At 44.6% G+C, this 15,077-nt stretch overlaps 1 protein-coding gene across 1 annotated transcript in view; it reads left to right on the top strand.

Annotated features, from left to right (window-relative positions):
* Positions 1–200: 200 nt before the first annotated feature.
* LOC307144225 (integrin alpha-X-like) overlaps positions 201–15,077 on the top strand; it is a gene marked incomplete at its 5' end in the record, with an annotated part of 39,306 nt that continues 24,429 nt past the window's right edge. Inside the window, 7 exons of the mRNA XM_079846328.1 lie at positions 201–240; positions 2,580–2,703; positions 4,347–4,450; positions 4,851–4,921; positions 5,225–5,333; positions 5,465–5,592; positions 11,312–11,454. Coding sequence (XP_079702454.1) covers positions 201–240; positions 2,580–2,703; positions 4,347–4,450; positions 4,851–4,921; positions 5,225–5,333; positions 5,465–5,592; positions 11,312–11,454 — 719 coding nt within the window. The remainder of the gene's footprint in view (positions 241–2,579; positions 2,704–4,346; positions 4,451–4,850; positions 4,922–5,224; positions 5,334–5,464; positions 5,593–11,311; positions 11,455–15,077) is intronic.

Raw genomic sequence — 15,077 nt, 5'->3', positions numbered from 1 at the left:
CAAATGCCACAAGTGTGGGTATTTGGACAGGCCCTCTATGCATGTGTGTAGAATGTAAAATAGACACGTATTGAATTGTTGTTCCTTTTTAGTTTGATGCTTCCACCCCTTTTTACATCTATGAACCACATCTAGGACTCATTTAGTGCCTTGACTGTCCCACCTCATGTATCCTCGCTATCTACATTTGACAGGTTATAATGGACCAGAACTTCTGTATCAGATTGTGCATCTTTTGTGGTAAGATATTTCTATCTTTTATTACTTATTATTTGTTATATTGAACACACCGTCACTACCCCAATAGCTGTTTATGTCCACCCTCTGTATAGCCTTCTTGTGTGGGCAAGTCTTAAACCTTTTTGTTCCTTCTCGTACAATTGTAAGCAGTGAGTGACGATAAAATGTAACTAGTTACATGTTCTAACCAGGTAAAATTAGCTTTACATTCTATTTGTACTCAATATTTGTTAAAAAATAAAATGTGTGCAAAATGCATTGCGATAATCATTGCAATAGATGTACATGCATAGATGAATGAGTGAAGAAAACAGTGTCGTAGGAATTAAGTGTAAAGCTTTTACAGTTTTAGTTTTACAGATACTCAACATTGAGAGACACTGTTGATCATAAGACATTAGACACATCTAATTAAAAAAATCTTGACAATCTTTCTAATGTTATAGCGTATGTAATATTGTGACCAGATATGATAGAGATGAGGATGAAGAATGTCCATTTAAGGCAAGAACAAACAGCAAGCGTTAACTTCCTTTAAATGCCCGTCTTGGTCTGTTGCGTATGCTTTGGTTACAAAACTTTGGTAAAAAAAATTTTTTTATGTTATCTCATTTCATTATATCTGCTTGGAGATAGTTATCTGTGTAATTAAAATTAAACATACATTGTGTAGGAATCTACATATGTACTGCATGCACAGTTTGAGAGGTCACAAAAACCTTCTAAATAAATTGTCCTCAGGTTAAAGAAAACTGAATGTTTTGGAAATGAACCATTATTAAACATGTAAAGGTGAATCTAGTTGTAAGGCAGAGGGAATAAAGAGACAATAAGTTCTTCTCCAAGTGTATTGACACTTATCAGTACCATCAGTACATTGCAAGCAACACTAGATATTGAATGAATTTCCATTAAAACTATGTGACAGGGTAATGGAACAAAAGCTTAAAATGTCCACAAAAGATTAAAACAAAACATTTGAGGAATCTATTCAATATGAACATTCAGATTTGTTTATACAGTATATATTGTATTAGTTAGGTTAAGTTGTACATGGGTAAGAAATATTTGTTTTTGTTTTATTCTTTTCTGTTTTTGATTTGGCACAATCCAGTTCCCTTTTGTTCTCCCCAGTTCCTAGATATTGTACATTTGCCGGTGTGTTTTGTTATTGCTTTGTGGAAAAAGTTTTTCTTTCTTTCTCCCTTGTAAATAAATATTTTCCTTATATTTTTCTTGTAAATAAGTTATCATTACCTGTCTATGAATAAACACAAATTTACTTGTAATTTGCCTTGCACTTATCTCCTACTTATCTTAATCATTTTCAGTGATCAGTGGTGACAATGGTCTGTGTTTTCATTGCATTTACAGTTTTGACCAGCATGGGTCCCATTTGTGTGTGTTTTGTGCATATCTCGCATATATTTCTGGATTACAGTGTGCGTTTCTGGATCTGTTACTATTTTCACTCGATATATAACGGAAATTCAAGCTCTTTTCGGTCAAGACGGCCAGATCATTTTTAGATGATCATTTATTTATTATTTATTATTATTATTTGTGGACCGGATAATTTCAGGTACGTTAACATAGCTTTATCCAATTCAAAGTGTCTGTTATGACGTCTGTAATGGTTTCTATTCCGATTTTCGGTCAAAATCACAGTTCATCATAGACTTGTCGGTGTTGTGTCGTGTCATAGCTGGGGCGTGGACCTTCCCTTCCCTTAATGAAATAAAAAAGACTTTTGAATTTTTTCTACAATAACCTCACACACTATGTGATAGCTTGCGTGAAAACTGCTTTAATGATAAGATGACTGCTTTTTGACGCAGTTTGAGTCCCGTGACAAACTTATGACTATATTTTGGCGTTTTGTCAAACCCCCCTCGAAATTCACTCCCCGGACTCCATCCCCCCGCATACCCCCCCATTTCCACCCCTGACATTAAACACATAATTTTAGACAATGACATAAGTTCAAAACCTACTAGCAAATGTAATATCACGACCATACATTTGATATGGATGATGAAAAATTTCGTTTTAAGGCAATTTTTTTTTTATGGTTACAAAACATTTTTAATGTTATCTTTTTACATAATTGCCTTTATTGTTGCTGTACACAGTGATATCACTGGTGTTTGCCATTTGTTACTAGAGCATATTAATTTTTTAGCATGGCTGCAACGCTGTACTGACCAATCAGCAAACAGGAATGGAAATATGTAAAATTTGAATTGTCAAATTACAATTTCTAGTTACTAATTCAATATTTTTAATAACTTTTCTATTTTACTTTTCACTTTTTTTTCTATCACTTTTGAACACTTTAGTATCTCAGTCGGTGATGGCTTTTAACATTGATCCTGTTACCTGGAAAACTTTCACTGCACCTTCATCTTCGCAGGGTCAAAATGTTGCCTTTGGCTACAAGATGATACAGAAAGATGCAACAAGGTGAGAGCAATATAACCACTGATAATGAAACCAAAAAGAAAAGTGGAATAGTCGGTGACAAACTAAGCACACCCTATGATTCAACTGCTTGCAGAGCCACTTTTAGCAGCACAAACTTTTCTTTATGATTTCTGTATCAATCTCTCGCATCATTCTTGAGGAATTTTGACCCGCTCTTTGTTTACAGTGTTGCTTCAGTTCATTGAGGTTTGTGGGCATTTGTTTCTGCACAGCTCTCTTAAGGTCCTGCCGCAACATTTCAGTCGGGTTGAGGTCTGGACTTTGACTTGGCCATTGCAACACCTTGATTCTTTCTTTTTCAGCCGTTCTGTTATAGATTTGCTAGTGTTCTTGAGATCATTGTCCATATTCAATCTTCCTTACTGTAGAATAATGGACTTCAAATTATTTGGAAATGGCCTTATAACCCTTCTCAGATTGTTGGCAGCAACAATTGCTTCTCTAATGTCTGTCCTCCTTGGCTTTGTGTTAACACACACCTGAAGGTTCCAGAGCAGCAAACTGACAAAACGTCTGTTTTTATAGAGGTCATCACACTTGCTGATGATCAATTAATCAAAGACATTTGATTAGCAGTACCTGACAATTACTTCCTCTTAATTTCCTCATTCTTCCCTCTTAATTCCTATGCTAACAGTAAGGGGTAGTTTGTCACCCATGGCTTTTCCATTTTGGCCTAGACTTTATTAAATAAATAATGACACAGTGTGATATGTCATGTGTTGTTGTTCATCATGTTGTTTATATGTCACTTGTGGTTGTATTTACCTAATTTTAAGACTTGCCAAAGACCAGATGATTTTTATTATTTACTGCAAGCATGGAATATTCAGGTGACCGATATTTGCCAAAATAAAATTACCAGTACCAGTAAGTTTACGGACATTTCCTTAAAGGGGCTATATGCGTTTTTCTTAAATTTAAACTCGCGACTGACACCTGTGGCCAAAAAACAGAACTGCTCTTATTTTCTGCTCGCTCTCACAGCGGTGGTGACGTCACATCCGCAGACAGCGCGGGAAAAGACGACCCGCCAGAAAATAGGAAAAATAGGATACAGGCTTATAGGTGCACCCACTGTGAGCGGACAAGGTGTCAGTATGCTCATCAGGAGATGTTTGAGTCATAAATGGTAAAATAAAAAGGCTATTGTTACGTTTATTTTGGGGAAAAAGTTGCATATAGCCCCTTTAAAGCCTAAAACACAACAGAATGCAGTGCAATGCAATTATGAGTAAAACACTTGTGAAAAATCAATACAGATTTTTCTTTAAAAACTTTATATGAACACAGTACATTGGATCCTATTTTTTACGGCAGTTTCCTGGTGTGTGCAGTATACAAAACATTTGCTTGTAGTGTTTTTTATCTTTACTGCCATTTTTTTGCATGGCTGTATCAAGCCTGCACTGTACTATTTTTGTATATTAATGAGTTATGTTTGTGATTGTTTTATTTTTTGTTGTGTATATAAATAACATAACCACAACGCCATTGCATTCTCTCCCATATGGAAATTATAATGTACCATACATGTACATTCCCTTTTATGGGAACTTTTAAAAAATTGTCCGTTAAATTAATAATCTCTTTTCTGTATTCTTACCTTTTTTTTCTGAAAGTCTGATCGTGAGTGATCCTTTAATTCAAATCAGCCAAGATCAAAGAGGATTGATTTATGACTGTTCTGTCGCACAAGGAACCTGCTCATCACTGAAGATTGATGGTAATTGGGGTTTTGAACTACACTTCTTATTGAAATATTATTTTCCACTTTCCAAGTAAAGTATACTCTACACTACAGTAAGGGTCAAGGGTAATGGTGTATATTAGAGTTGTTTTCTTTATCAACAAATGAACAGTTCTTAACTTTTAGAAAATGAACAACATTAGAAGGTTAAATGAGGTGTTTTATTTCCTATTTCCTATTACCACATTACCAAAACTTAGCACATGCAATTTAAAACTCTGATTTAATTTTCTAGTGATAAATAAACATTCAAAATTCAAAACAATTCAGTTGTACTGCTGTGTAAAATATATATATTTTTTGTTCCTTTTTAAGTTAATATTATTATTATTTAGTTATTTATGAAAATGAACAAACTGTCTGTGTGTTAATGAAGTGCCCTCGGAAGCCGTCAACATGTCTCTTGGACTTTCCATGGTTCAAAATCAACAGTCTTCAAAGCTGGCGGTAAGTGGTTCAGAACACCTTTGAGATCAGTTACAGATAAAGTACAAATTATAACTATTCCACATCACTGAAGAACCTAAGCTCAACACACTCTCATGGAAATGTGTATCTATTTTATGTTTTGGTCAATTGGTGGCTTATTCAGCTGAATGTGTACGGCCTCTTTTGTACGTTTTCTGCTTATGCCTCACTGACAGGTTTAGGGGTGGACATTTGAGAAGGCATGATCTTTTGTGCTCAATGTTTGATTTAGTATTCCTTTTAAATAAAGTGAAATCCATGTTTAAATTCCATCTCATTCAGATTTGTGGTCCAACCATTCCAAAGAAATGTGTATCAGTTACCACCTACAATGGCATGTGCTTCATCGGAGAAAACAGTGCTAAGTTTCAACAGCTAAGCTCTCTGAGAGGTAAATATGATGATCACCAAAGGTTTTTTTTTTTTTTTTTTTTTTTCAGTTAAAGAAACTCCTCTTTTGATGTAACTTGACTCCAGTTTTAACTAGGCCTACATACACTCTTCTGCTCTCTTCATTTACAGACTGCCCTGGTCAGTTTGACATTGCGTTTCTGTTAGATGGATCTGGGAGTGTGGGGATTGACAATTTTATAACGATGCAGAATTTTGTGATAAAGATGATCAAGCGTTTTACTGACCGGGATGGACAGGTAAGAATAGCCTTCAATATCACTTCAGTGATTTTCGATACTGACTGCAGCCAATGTTTTTAAATGCATATAAACTTTGCCTTACAAAGATACATAACAGCTACAAGTGTATGCACTACTTGCTTTATGCGAGCACTATATAGGATACATCACAGTTCAGGATTTACCCTATTATACTTTATCAACACAAATTGATAGTTCAAACAGCCACCCACAAATATAGTCTATAAACAAAGCATCCGGCTGTCTTTGAGTTCACATTAAAGGGATAGTTCACCCAAAAACGAAAATGTTATGTTTTTCTGCTTACCCCTAAGGCATCCAGGATGTAGGTGTCTTCGTTTCTTCAGTAGAACACAAATGAAGATTTTTAACTCCAACCGTTGCTGTGTGTCACTCATTTAATGCTTGTCAATGGGGTCGAATTCTATTAGAGTAAAAAAAACATGGACAGACAACTTCAAATTAAACCCTGCGGCTCGTGACGACACATTGATGTCTTAAGACACGAAACGATCGGTTTCTGAGAGAAACCGAATGGTATTTATGCAATTAATTTCACCTCATATCAGACGAACGCTTCTGCCATCACTTCCCGTGTGTGAGGTCAAAATTCCGGCCGAGTCATAGATATGTATACGTAGATTCCTCATTCGAGCGATCCACGCCATGATCCACGCAGGCACTAATGAGGTATCTATGTATATATCTATGACCCGGCCGGAATTTTGACCTCACAAACGGGAAGTGATATCAGTCTGCAGAGCTGAAGCGTTCGTCGGATATGAGGTGGAATTAATTGCATAAATACCGTTCGGTTTCTCTCAGAAACCGATCGTTTCGTGTCTTAAGACATCAATGTGTCGTCACGAGCGGCGGGGTTTAATTTGAAGTTGTCTGTCCATGGTTTTTTTACTCTAATAAAATTCGACCCCATTGACAAGCATTATATGAGTGACACACAGCAACGGTTGGAGTTAAAAATCTTCATTTGTGTTCTACTGAAGAAACAAAGACACCTACATCTTGGATGCCTTAGGGGTAAGCAGAAAAACATAACATTTTCGCTTTTGGGTGAACTGCTCGGGTTATGTATATAACCCTTGTTCCCTGAGAAGGGGAACGAGCACTGCATCGAAACGACACTTTGGGGATGCTCCCTTAGCATCAGCGAATCTGAAACCAGAATGCCAACTAGGCCAATCCGATTGGCGTGCGTGATGACGTAACCGTGACGGCATACCCGGAAGTATAAAAGGGGAGCTGGAACGTAATGTCGGTAGTAATCGCTCTGAAGCATGCGCTCCAGGCGCGCCGAGGTGTGGCGTCGGGATGCAGTGCTCGTTCCCCTTCTCAGGGAACAAGGGTTATATACATAACCCGAGCAGTTCCCTTTCAAGGGAACTCGCACTGCATCGAAACGACACTTTGGGGAACGAGTACCCACTAGGCCACACCAAAGGGTAGCACCTGCCCTAGTGTGAAGCCGGAGACCGGGCACAGCTAGGACTGGAGCACCCTAGCACCAGGCGTTGTAGGGAGATCCAGGCTATAGAACCTGATAAATGTGTGTGGGGTAGCCCACCCGGCCGCCTCGCAGATATCCTGCAAGGGGACCCCCGAAAGAAGGGCCACCGAAGAGGCCATGCCTCTGGTGGAATGAGCCCTCACGGCCACAGGTGAAGGCAAACTGCGCACCTGGTAGGCCATGGTAATTGCCTGGACAATCCAATTACTGATTGTCTGAGTAGATGCAGGCAATCCCTTCTTAGGTGAACCAAAACACACCAACAGTTGTTGTGATCTCCTCCACTGTGCAGACTTCGCCAAATAAACTCTGAGCGCCTTAACCGGGCAGAGTAGGTGAAGTCTCCCCTCTTCCGCCGTCGCGTGAGGCGGAGCATGAAATGCCTGCAGAACCAAAGACCTGACCACCCTTGATGGCACCTTAGGCACGTAGCCCGGCCTAGGGTGTAGGATGGCTTTTACTCCTCCCGGGGCAAACTCCAGGCAGGTTGGCGTTACCGCCAAGGCCTGGAGATCTCCCACTCTCCTAAGAGAGGTAATGGCGAGGAGAAAAGCCACCTTAAGGGTCAGGTTCTTAGGTTCGGCCGACTCCAATGGCTCGAAGGGGGCCTCAGCCAAACCTTCGAGAACCACTGCCAGGTCCCAGGTTGTAACTCTGCCGCAGGACTCATCCTCCGAGCCCCACGGAGGAATTGTACAACCAGATGGTGCCTACCCAGAGGCCCATCACCCATAGGAGTGTGGAAAGCCGCAATGGCAGCCACGTACACCTTGAGTGTGGACGGGGTAAGCCCTGCAGAGAAGCGATCTTGGAGGAACTCCAGCACTGAAGCCACTGGGCAGTTAACTAGGTCCAACTCACGCTCCCTGCACCAAGTGGAAAATACATTCCACTTGAGGCTGTACAGTCTCCTCGTAGACGGAGCCCTAGAACTGAGCAAGGTCTCTATCACCTCTGCCGATAGGCCAGCCTCTATGTACCTGCCCCCCTCAGGGGCCAGACCCATAGGTTCCAAATCTCCGGGCGGGGGTAAAATATCGGACCCGCCGCCTGAGATAGGAGATCCCTCCTCAGAGGAATCTCCCACGGCTGACCTGCTAGCAGAGCTATGATATCCGAGAACCAAACTCGAGTCAACGGGGTGCTACCAGAAGTAGACTGACCCCCTGTCGCCGGACCCTTTCCAGGACTCCCGGGAGCAGAGCAATCGGGGGAAATGCGTACAGACGCAGCCTCGGCCACGTCTGAACCATGGCATCCAGCCCCAGCGGGGCTGGACGCGTGAGGGAAAACCACAGTGGACAGTGGGACGTCTCTCGAGACGCAAACAAATCCACTTCCACTGGGCCGAACCTCTTGCATATGGCCTGAACTTTGGAGGAGGATGACCGAACTGCAGTCTGTAACCCATTTCTACAGTACGCAGGACCCATGTAGAAATATTCGGAAGGCATTTCCATGCGCCGAGATAATCTACTAAGGGAACCAGCCTCTCGAGGCTGGCGTCGGGTGTTACACGGTTCCCGTCCCCAACCCCCTGAAGCGGCTGACCGGCAGGAAGTAGTTGGGGACGGTTCACTGTGTGCGGACGCGCGAGCTGCCCAGCCGCAGGTCTTTCCAGAGGCGGCTGGTGCAGCATGCGTTCGCGGGAAATCGATGTGGCCCGAAGCGTCATAGACGGCGGGATTACCACATCCATTTCCCCAGAGCGCCACAGAGGAAACAACCTCGGTTGTTCCTCTGCGGGAGGGACCGCTCTTAGAAGCCCTGCCGCAGCTAGGACTTATTCCCAGTAGCCTTCTGCGCCTGAAGGACGTTCCGTAGATCGCCCTTAGGAGCGGAAGACTGCTGCTGAGAGCGTTGCCTCTGTAGCCAGGCTCCCGGGGGAGGGGCTCTAGATGCGACACTCTCTTTTTGCACCTTTCGGTGTGAGGAGCTGGATGACGCCTGAGGCTGTCCGCTAGGGCCAGCCTTCCCAGGTTTTGAGCGACGAGGGAGATACTGGTGGAAGGCTGCTGACTGCTTCTTCGCCTCCTGGTGTCTGGAGACGACGGCGTTAACCGCGTCGGGGGAGTCCAGGAGGAAGGATCTATCCTTCTCCTTTATCCCCGACAGATTCAGCCAGAGATGCCTCTCCACAGTCACCATTGAAGCCATGGAGCGGCCGATAGCACGGGCCGTCTCCTTGGTGACGCGGAGAGACAAATCTGCAGCCTTCCTTAGTTCCAGAATATCCTCCAGAGAGGGACCATCTCCCTCGTCTAACTCCTTAAGGAGATCGGCCTGGTAGGCCTGCAGAATGGAGAGTGTGTGCAGGGAACTACTAGCCCGACCAGCCGCCATATAAGCCTTACCCACCAATGATGAGGTGTCCCGACAGGGTTTGGTGGGCAAAACCGGAGCCTTAAGGGACGATGCAGAGTCGGGTGAAAGATAGCTCGCGAGAGCCTCCTCCACCCGAGGCATCGCCCCATAGCCCGCCTCGCGTGCCCCCAGAACATTGGAATAATCCAACACCGGAGGATTTGACACACGCGAGGAATAGGGCTTCTTCCAGGATCTGCACACCTCAGTGTGTAGATCCGGGAAAAAAGGCAGGCCCGGCGAGGTGTTTGAACCCAGTGCGAGAGGAACCGGTCATCCAGACTACTGGGTGGCTGAATTTCCAGAGCCTCTTGTGGCCAATTTATGTTTAATTTGGCCACAGCCCGGGTCAACACCTCTACCAACTCCTCTTGGGCGGGCGGATGAAGCGCTGAAACAATTTCTGCTTCATCCCCCGCCTCGGTGCCTATTTCCTCCGGCTCCTCGGAACCGGAGAGAATGAGCACCGGACCTCCCACCCTGGGGGAAGAAGCCGCAGAGTGGGCTTCGACACAGGGAGGAAGATCCTCGGAACTGTCAGAGGAGGATCGGGAAAGTGCCGCAGCAGTCCCGAAACCCTCTGACAAGTCCCGCTGTGAACCCCATGATCTGCGACGCCGAGCCGCCTCAGCGACCGCGGGTCCAGAACCATGGGGCTCACGAGGCTGGCCGGCCTCATCAAACACGGCCAGCCGAGAGCGGAGCACTCTGAGCGTCAGCTTTTCGCAATGCTCACAAGCGGCTCCCTGTGCTCCCGCTCGAGCATGCTGAATGCCCAGACAGTGCACACACAGCAGGTGTGTATCCGAGCCCGACATATAACGAGGGCAAGGATGCACACACTGCTTGAACTCTCTCATTTTCTCTTCCATCATTCACACACTTTCTTACTGACGTACAACAATAAATAGACAGACAGTTTTTGACACAGAGCGCTATTGCTGAAGAGCGATAACTGCCGACATTACGTTCCAGCTCCCCTTTTATACTTCCGGGTATGCCGTCACGGTTACGTCATCACGCACGCCAATCGGATTGGCCTAGTTGGCATTCTGGTTTCAGATTCGCTGATGCTAAGGGAGCATCCCCAAAGTGTCGTTTCGATGCAGTGCGAGTTCCCTCGAAAGGGAACTATCCCTTTAACAACGGCCAAAGTTACTCGTTAGGCTACAGAAGAATACCATAATTCCTCCGTTCAATTAGGCCTAAGACATCGAGAGTCACGCAGACCTATATAAACCCAGCCACAACATAATTGGGAATAACATGTCTTATCTTAACACAGAATCAACCTCAGAGATGGTCAGGCCTGGGGTCAGCTTCTTTTGCTGTTCCATCCAGAAATCCAAGAAGTGGATGTTCATTTATATTTTTTCTACGAATATTTGAGTTAAAATTTACTACACATGAGTGGAATTTGCACGCAGCGCCACCACACCTTGATGCTCATGACAAGAATAACATGTATCGTTATTTTTATTGAAGTGAATTAGGTTTAAATTGCCGTCATGCATGAATTAATAATATTTTTGCAATTTTAAACATAATAATCCACGATGATCACATTACACAACATTGAAATTGTACTTAAAAAATAACACATTGTCAATATTTTTGAGACAAAACACATTTTCCGGGGAGCCTGAGTCTTATTAAGGTGAGCCGAGCTCCCCCTAGCTCCCCCGCAGTTCGCACCCTGCAAATAAATTAATATAAGACCTGAATTTGTCTTTCCATGTGTAATTATTTTTGAAAAATATATATAACTCAATGCCATTGTAGAGCACATCATGAGACTTCTCATTTGTCTCTGTTGTTGGTTTACAGTTTGCCATTGCACAGTACTCCAACGATTGTACAACTCACTACAATTTCAATCAACTCAAAGACAGCTCATGGGAATCTAAGGTGACAAATATACCATACTTTCAAGGTGAAACTTACACTGCAGCAGCCATCACAAAACTTGTGTAAGACTTGTTTGTAACTATACATTTGAATCATTGTATTTGTGTGGCCCATTTCATATATATTATAATGCTTATATGTGCAGTTTAGAAGTTAAAATGTAACACATTATTATGGGGAAAAAAAGACAAAAAGTAAACCACAATACTGTGTTGCTATGAAGTTGTTAAGGTTCCCCTTCAAGGGAACTCATGCTGCGTCACCGCTTTGGGAACGCCTCTGCATGATTGCGTTGTGAAGCACGTATGTCATCAGTCCAACAGAGAGACTGAACGTCATAGACGGGTGAAGTCATCAACCGTAAAGTATAAAACATCCCAGCAAACACATGCCCCCAGCTTCTGTTGTCTTCAGTTGTCTTCGCTCTGTGTCATTGTCAAAAACTATCAGCTCTGTGTTTGTGACTGAGTTCAGACTTATTTGTTTTCTCAAGTTTGCATTCACACTGACATTTATCAGAGAGATATGGCGAGCGAACAGCATTTTGTTAAGTGTGTTCCTCCCTGCTCACGTTACATCACGAGCGGGGATACACATTTAATGTGTGTTGTTTGTTTAGGTGAGCAGCATGTGCAGTCGGCACTCGAGGGTACCGGCTGCGAGCATTGTGAAGTGCTCCCTTTGCGTGTGCTGCGATCCCGCCGGGCGCTCTTCGAGGAGGGTGTCCCGGTTCGCGCTCCTCCTCGCGTTCAGCCTTCTCCCGTCAGTTCCGCGGCCGCTTCTCAGAGTACATCAGAGGCCAGTCTCGAGAGGCTGGTACCCTTAGTAGATTTTGTGTCAGAGTGGGAGAATCTGCCAAATATATCTCATTGGGTCCTGCGGTTCATAAGAATTGGGTACGCCAATCAGTTCAGATGTCGTCCTCCCAGTTTCAATGGGGTTCTGTCCACGGTGGTGGGCCCCAAGCAGGCTCTGGTTATGTCTCAAGAAGTACCGACTCTGCTGCAGAAGGGGGCTATAGAAAGGGTTCCCCCGCCCGACAGGGAGTCAGGCTTTTACAGCCGGTACTTCATAGTGCCAAAGAAGGATGGAGGGCTGCACCCTATCTTAGATCTTCGCGTCCTGAACCGCAAAAATAGCAAACCTCAGGTTCAGGATGCTCACACTCAAACAGATCGGGTCTCAGATCAGGTTCGAGGACTGGGTTGTCACGATAGATCTCAAAGATGCTTATTTTCATGTTTCCATCCTTCCGCAGCACAGGAAGTACCAGAGGTTCGCTTTCAGGGAAGAAGCATATCAATATCGGGTGCTTCCCTTCGGTCTAGCTCTTTCACCCCGCACGTTCACAAACTGTGTGGACGCCGCGCTGGTCCCCTTGCGGAGGCAGGGGATTCGCATTCTCAACTATATCGACGACAGCTGATCCTAGCACAGTCAGCTCGTCTCGCGGCTCAACATCGAGATGTTGTTCTCGCGCACATGAGGAAGTTAGGGCTCAACTCCAAGAAGAGCATTCTTTCTCCAGTTCAGAGAATTACGTATCTAGGTGTGAAGTGGGATGCGATCTCTATGCAGGCCAGCATATCAGAGCCTGCAGAGCATTGATCCTCTCAGCTGTGAAAGGGGTGAAGTTAGACCAGTCATTCACTGTGAAGCAGTATCAGAGACTGGTAGGTCTGATGGCAGCAGCGTCCAACATGATTCATTTGGGCCTGCTGTACATGAGACCTTTGCAGTGGTGCCTAAAGACCAAGGGATTTTCCCAGAGGGGAAACCCCTTTCGTGTGATTCAGGCAACGCGGCGGTGTCTCTGCACCGTGGTCATGTGGAAGGATTCTTGGTTCCTGGCCCAAGGCCTGTTACTGGGGGCACCGTGTCAGCGGGTATCTCTGACCACAGAAGCCTCCCTTACGGGTTGGGTGGCGACCATGAGTGGTCGCTCAGCCCAGGGCTTGTGGCAGGAATGTCATCATTTGTGGCACATAAATTGCCTGGAAATGCTGGCAGTGCTGGCACTTCCTGCCATATTTCAGGGGCCATCATGTATTTGTATGCTCAGATAGCACATCGGTGGTCTCCTATATAAACCATCAGGGGGGTCTGAGGTCTCGCCTTATCCTCCTGTGGGCCCAGGGGAAACTGCTATCACGCGCCTGAATGTGGAAGCCAACATCCTGTTGAGGCAGGGGCCAAGGCCCGGGGAATGGAGACACCCCACCAAGGTGGTGGAGGTCCTTTGGGAGAAATTCAGCAGGGCTCAAGTGGACCTGTTTGCTACTCACAAGAATACTCAATGTCGTCTGTGGTTCTCCCTGTCGCCTCCAGCCCCTCTCGGACTGGACGAGATTGGTACAAGAGTGGCCGAGGCTGCCCCTGTATGCTTTTCCCCCGATTGCTCTGCTTCCGGGAGTTCCAGAGAGAGTGCGCCGGGACGGGGCCCGTCTTCTGCTAGTAGCTCCATTCTTGCCGGGCCGAGTCTGGTTCTCGGACATCGTGTCTCTCCTCGACGGCTCTCCTCTGGAGATTCTGCTCAGGGAGGACCTTCTCTCTCAGACTGTGGGCTTGGCCTCTGAGGGGGCCCAGCTCATAAATTCTGGTCTCTCAGCCAAGGTTGTGGAGACCATTCTACACTCTAGAGCTCCCTCCATGAGGAAACTGTACGCTCTGAAGTGGAGACTCTTCACCTTATGGTGCAGAAATCGCCTGTGGGATCCAGTTAACTGCCCTGCGAGTCCTGTCCCTTGCAGGAGAGGTTCTCTGCTGGGTTAGCTCCCTCCACATTAAAGGTGTATGTGGCGGCCTTAGCTGCTTACCACACTCCTTTGGGTGGTGTTTCTTTGGGGCGACACCCTCTAGTTACTCATTTCCTCCGTGGAACTTTGAGGTTAAGACCTACAGTATGCACCAGGGTGCCAGCCTGGGACTTGGCTATTATCCTTCAAGGCCTTTCCGATGCTCCCTTTGAGCCGTGTGAGGAAGTTTCTGAGAAGCAGGGCTCTGAACCGGTTCAAGGAACGAAAACGAAAACCGGAAACGAACGAAATTTTAAGAGGAACAGAAACGAAAACGAAATCAAAATCAATTTGAATCGTTCTGAACAGAAACGTTAATTTGAAATGACCATTAACCGGTTAATAACGTTATTTTATCGTTCTTTTAATATTTTAATTTGGCAGCGACCAATCATGAATTGAGTAGCTACAGCATGTGACGTTGACGGATCAAGCGTGAGTGAAATGCCCGCGCACCATCTTCTATGAATCTACCGGTAACGCAAGTCAGTATGAGCGCGCATTTTCATGCCTCAAGTACATTTCTTTCCCCGCTGAGGTCTACAATGAATGTGCAGGTATTGGAGGACATTCTTTTAGAACGTTTAAATAAGTAGAACGGACTTTAAGCTCAAATAGACTGATTTAGGCTAGTTTATGGATTCCGTTTAATATCCAAGTACTAGCTATCAAACATTTGTCCTATAGTCTTTCAGATTGCCAATACAGGTCAATGTTTTCTATATAGACGGTTGATGCTTCGTATTAAATGGTATGTTATATTGCATTAAATGATCAAGCTTTATTAGCTGACTGAATTTGATTATGTGATGCAAGGACGTGTTGCGTAGTGTTTGCTTTGAAATTACCAGTTGACAGTGCATTAAAAGAGCAATGGTTATCCAGTTTAT

Source organism: Gobio gobio (assembly GCF_949357685.1).
Source record: "Gobio gobio genome assembly, chromosome: 20".
Classification (NCBI taxonomy): domain Eukaryota; kingdom Metazoa; phylum Chordata; class Actinopteri; order Cypriniformes; family Gobionidae; genus Gobio; species Gobio gobio.
Note: the sequence above shows the minus strand (reverse complement) of the source record. Positions and strands in the feature narration are given on the sequence as shown.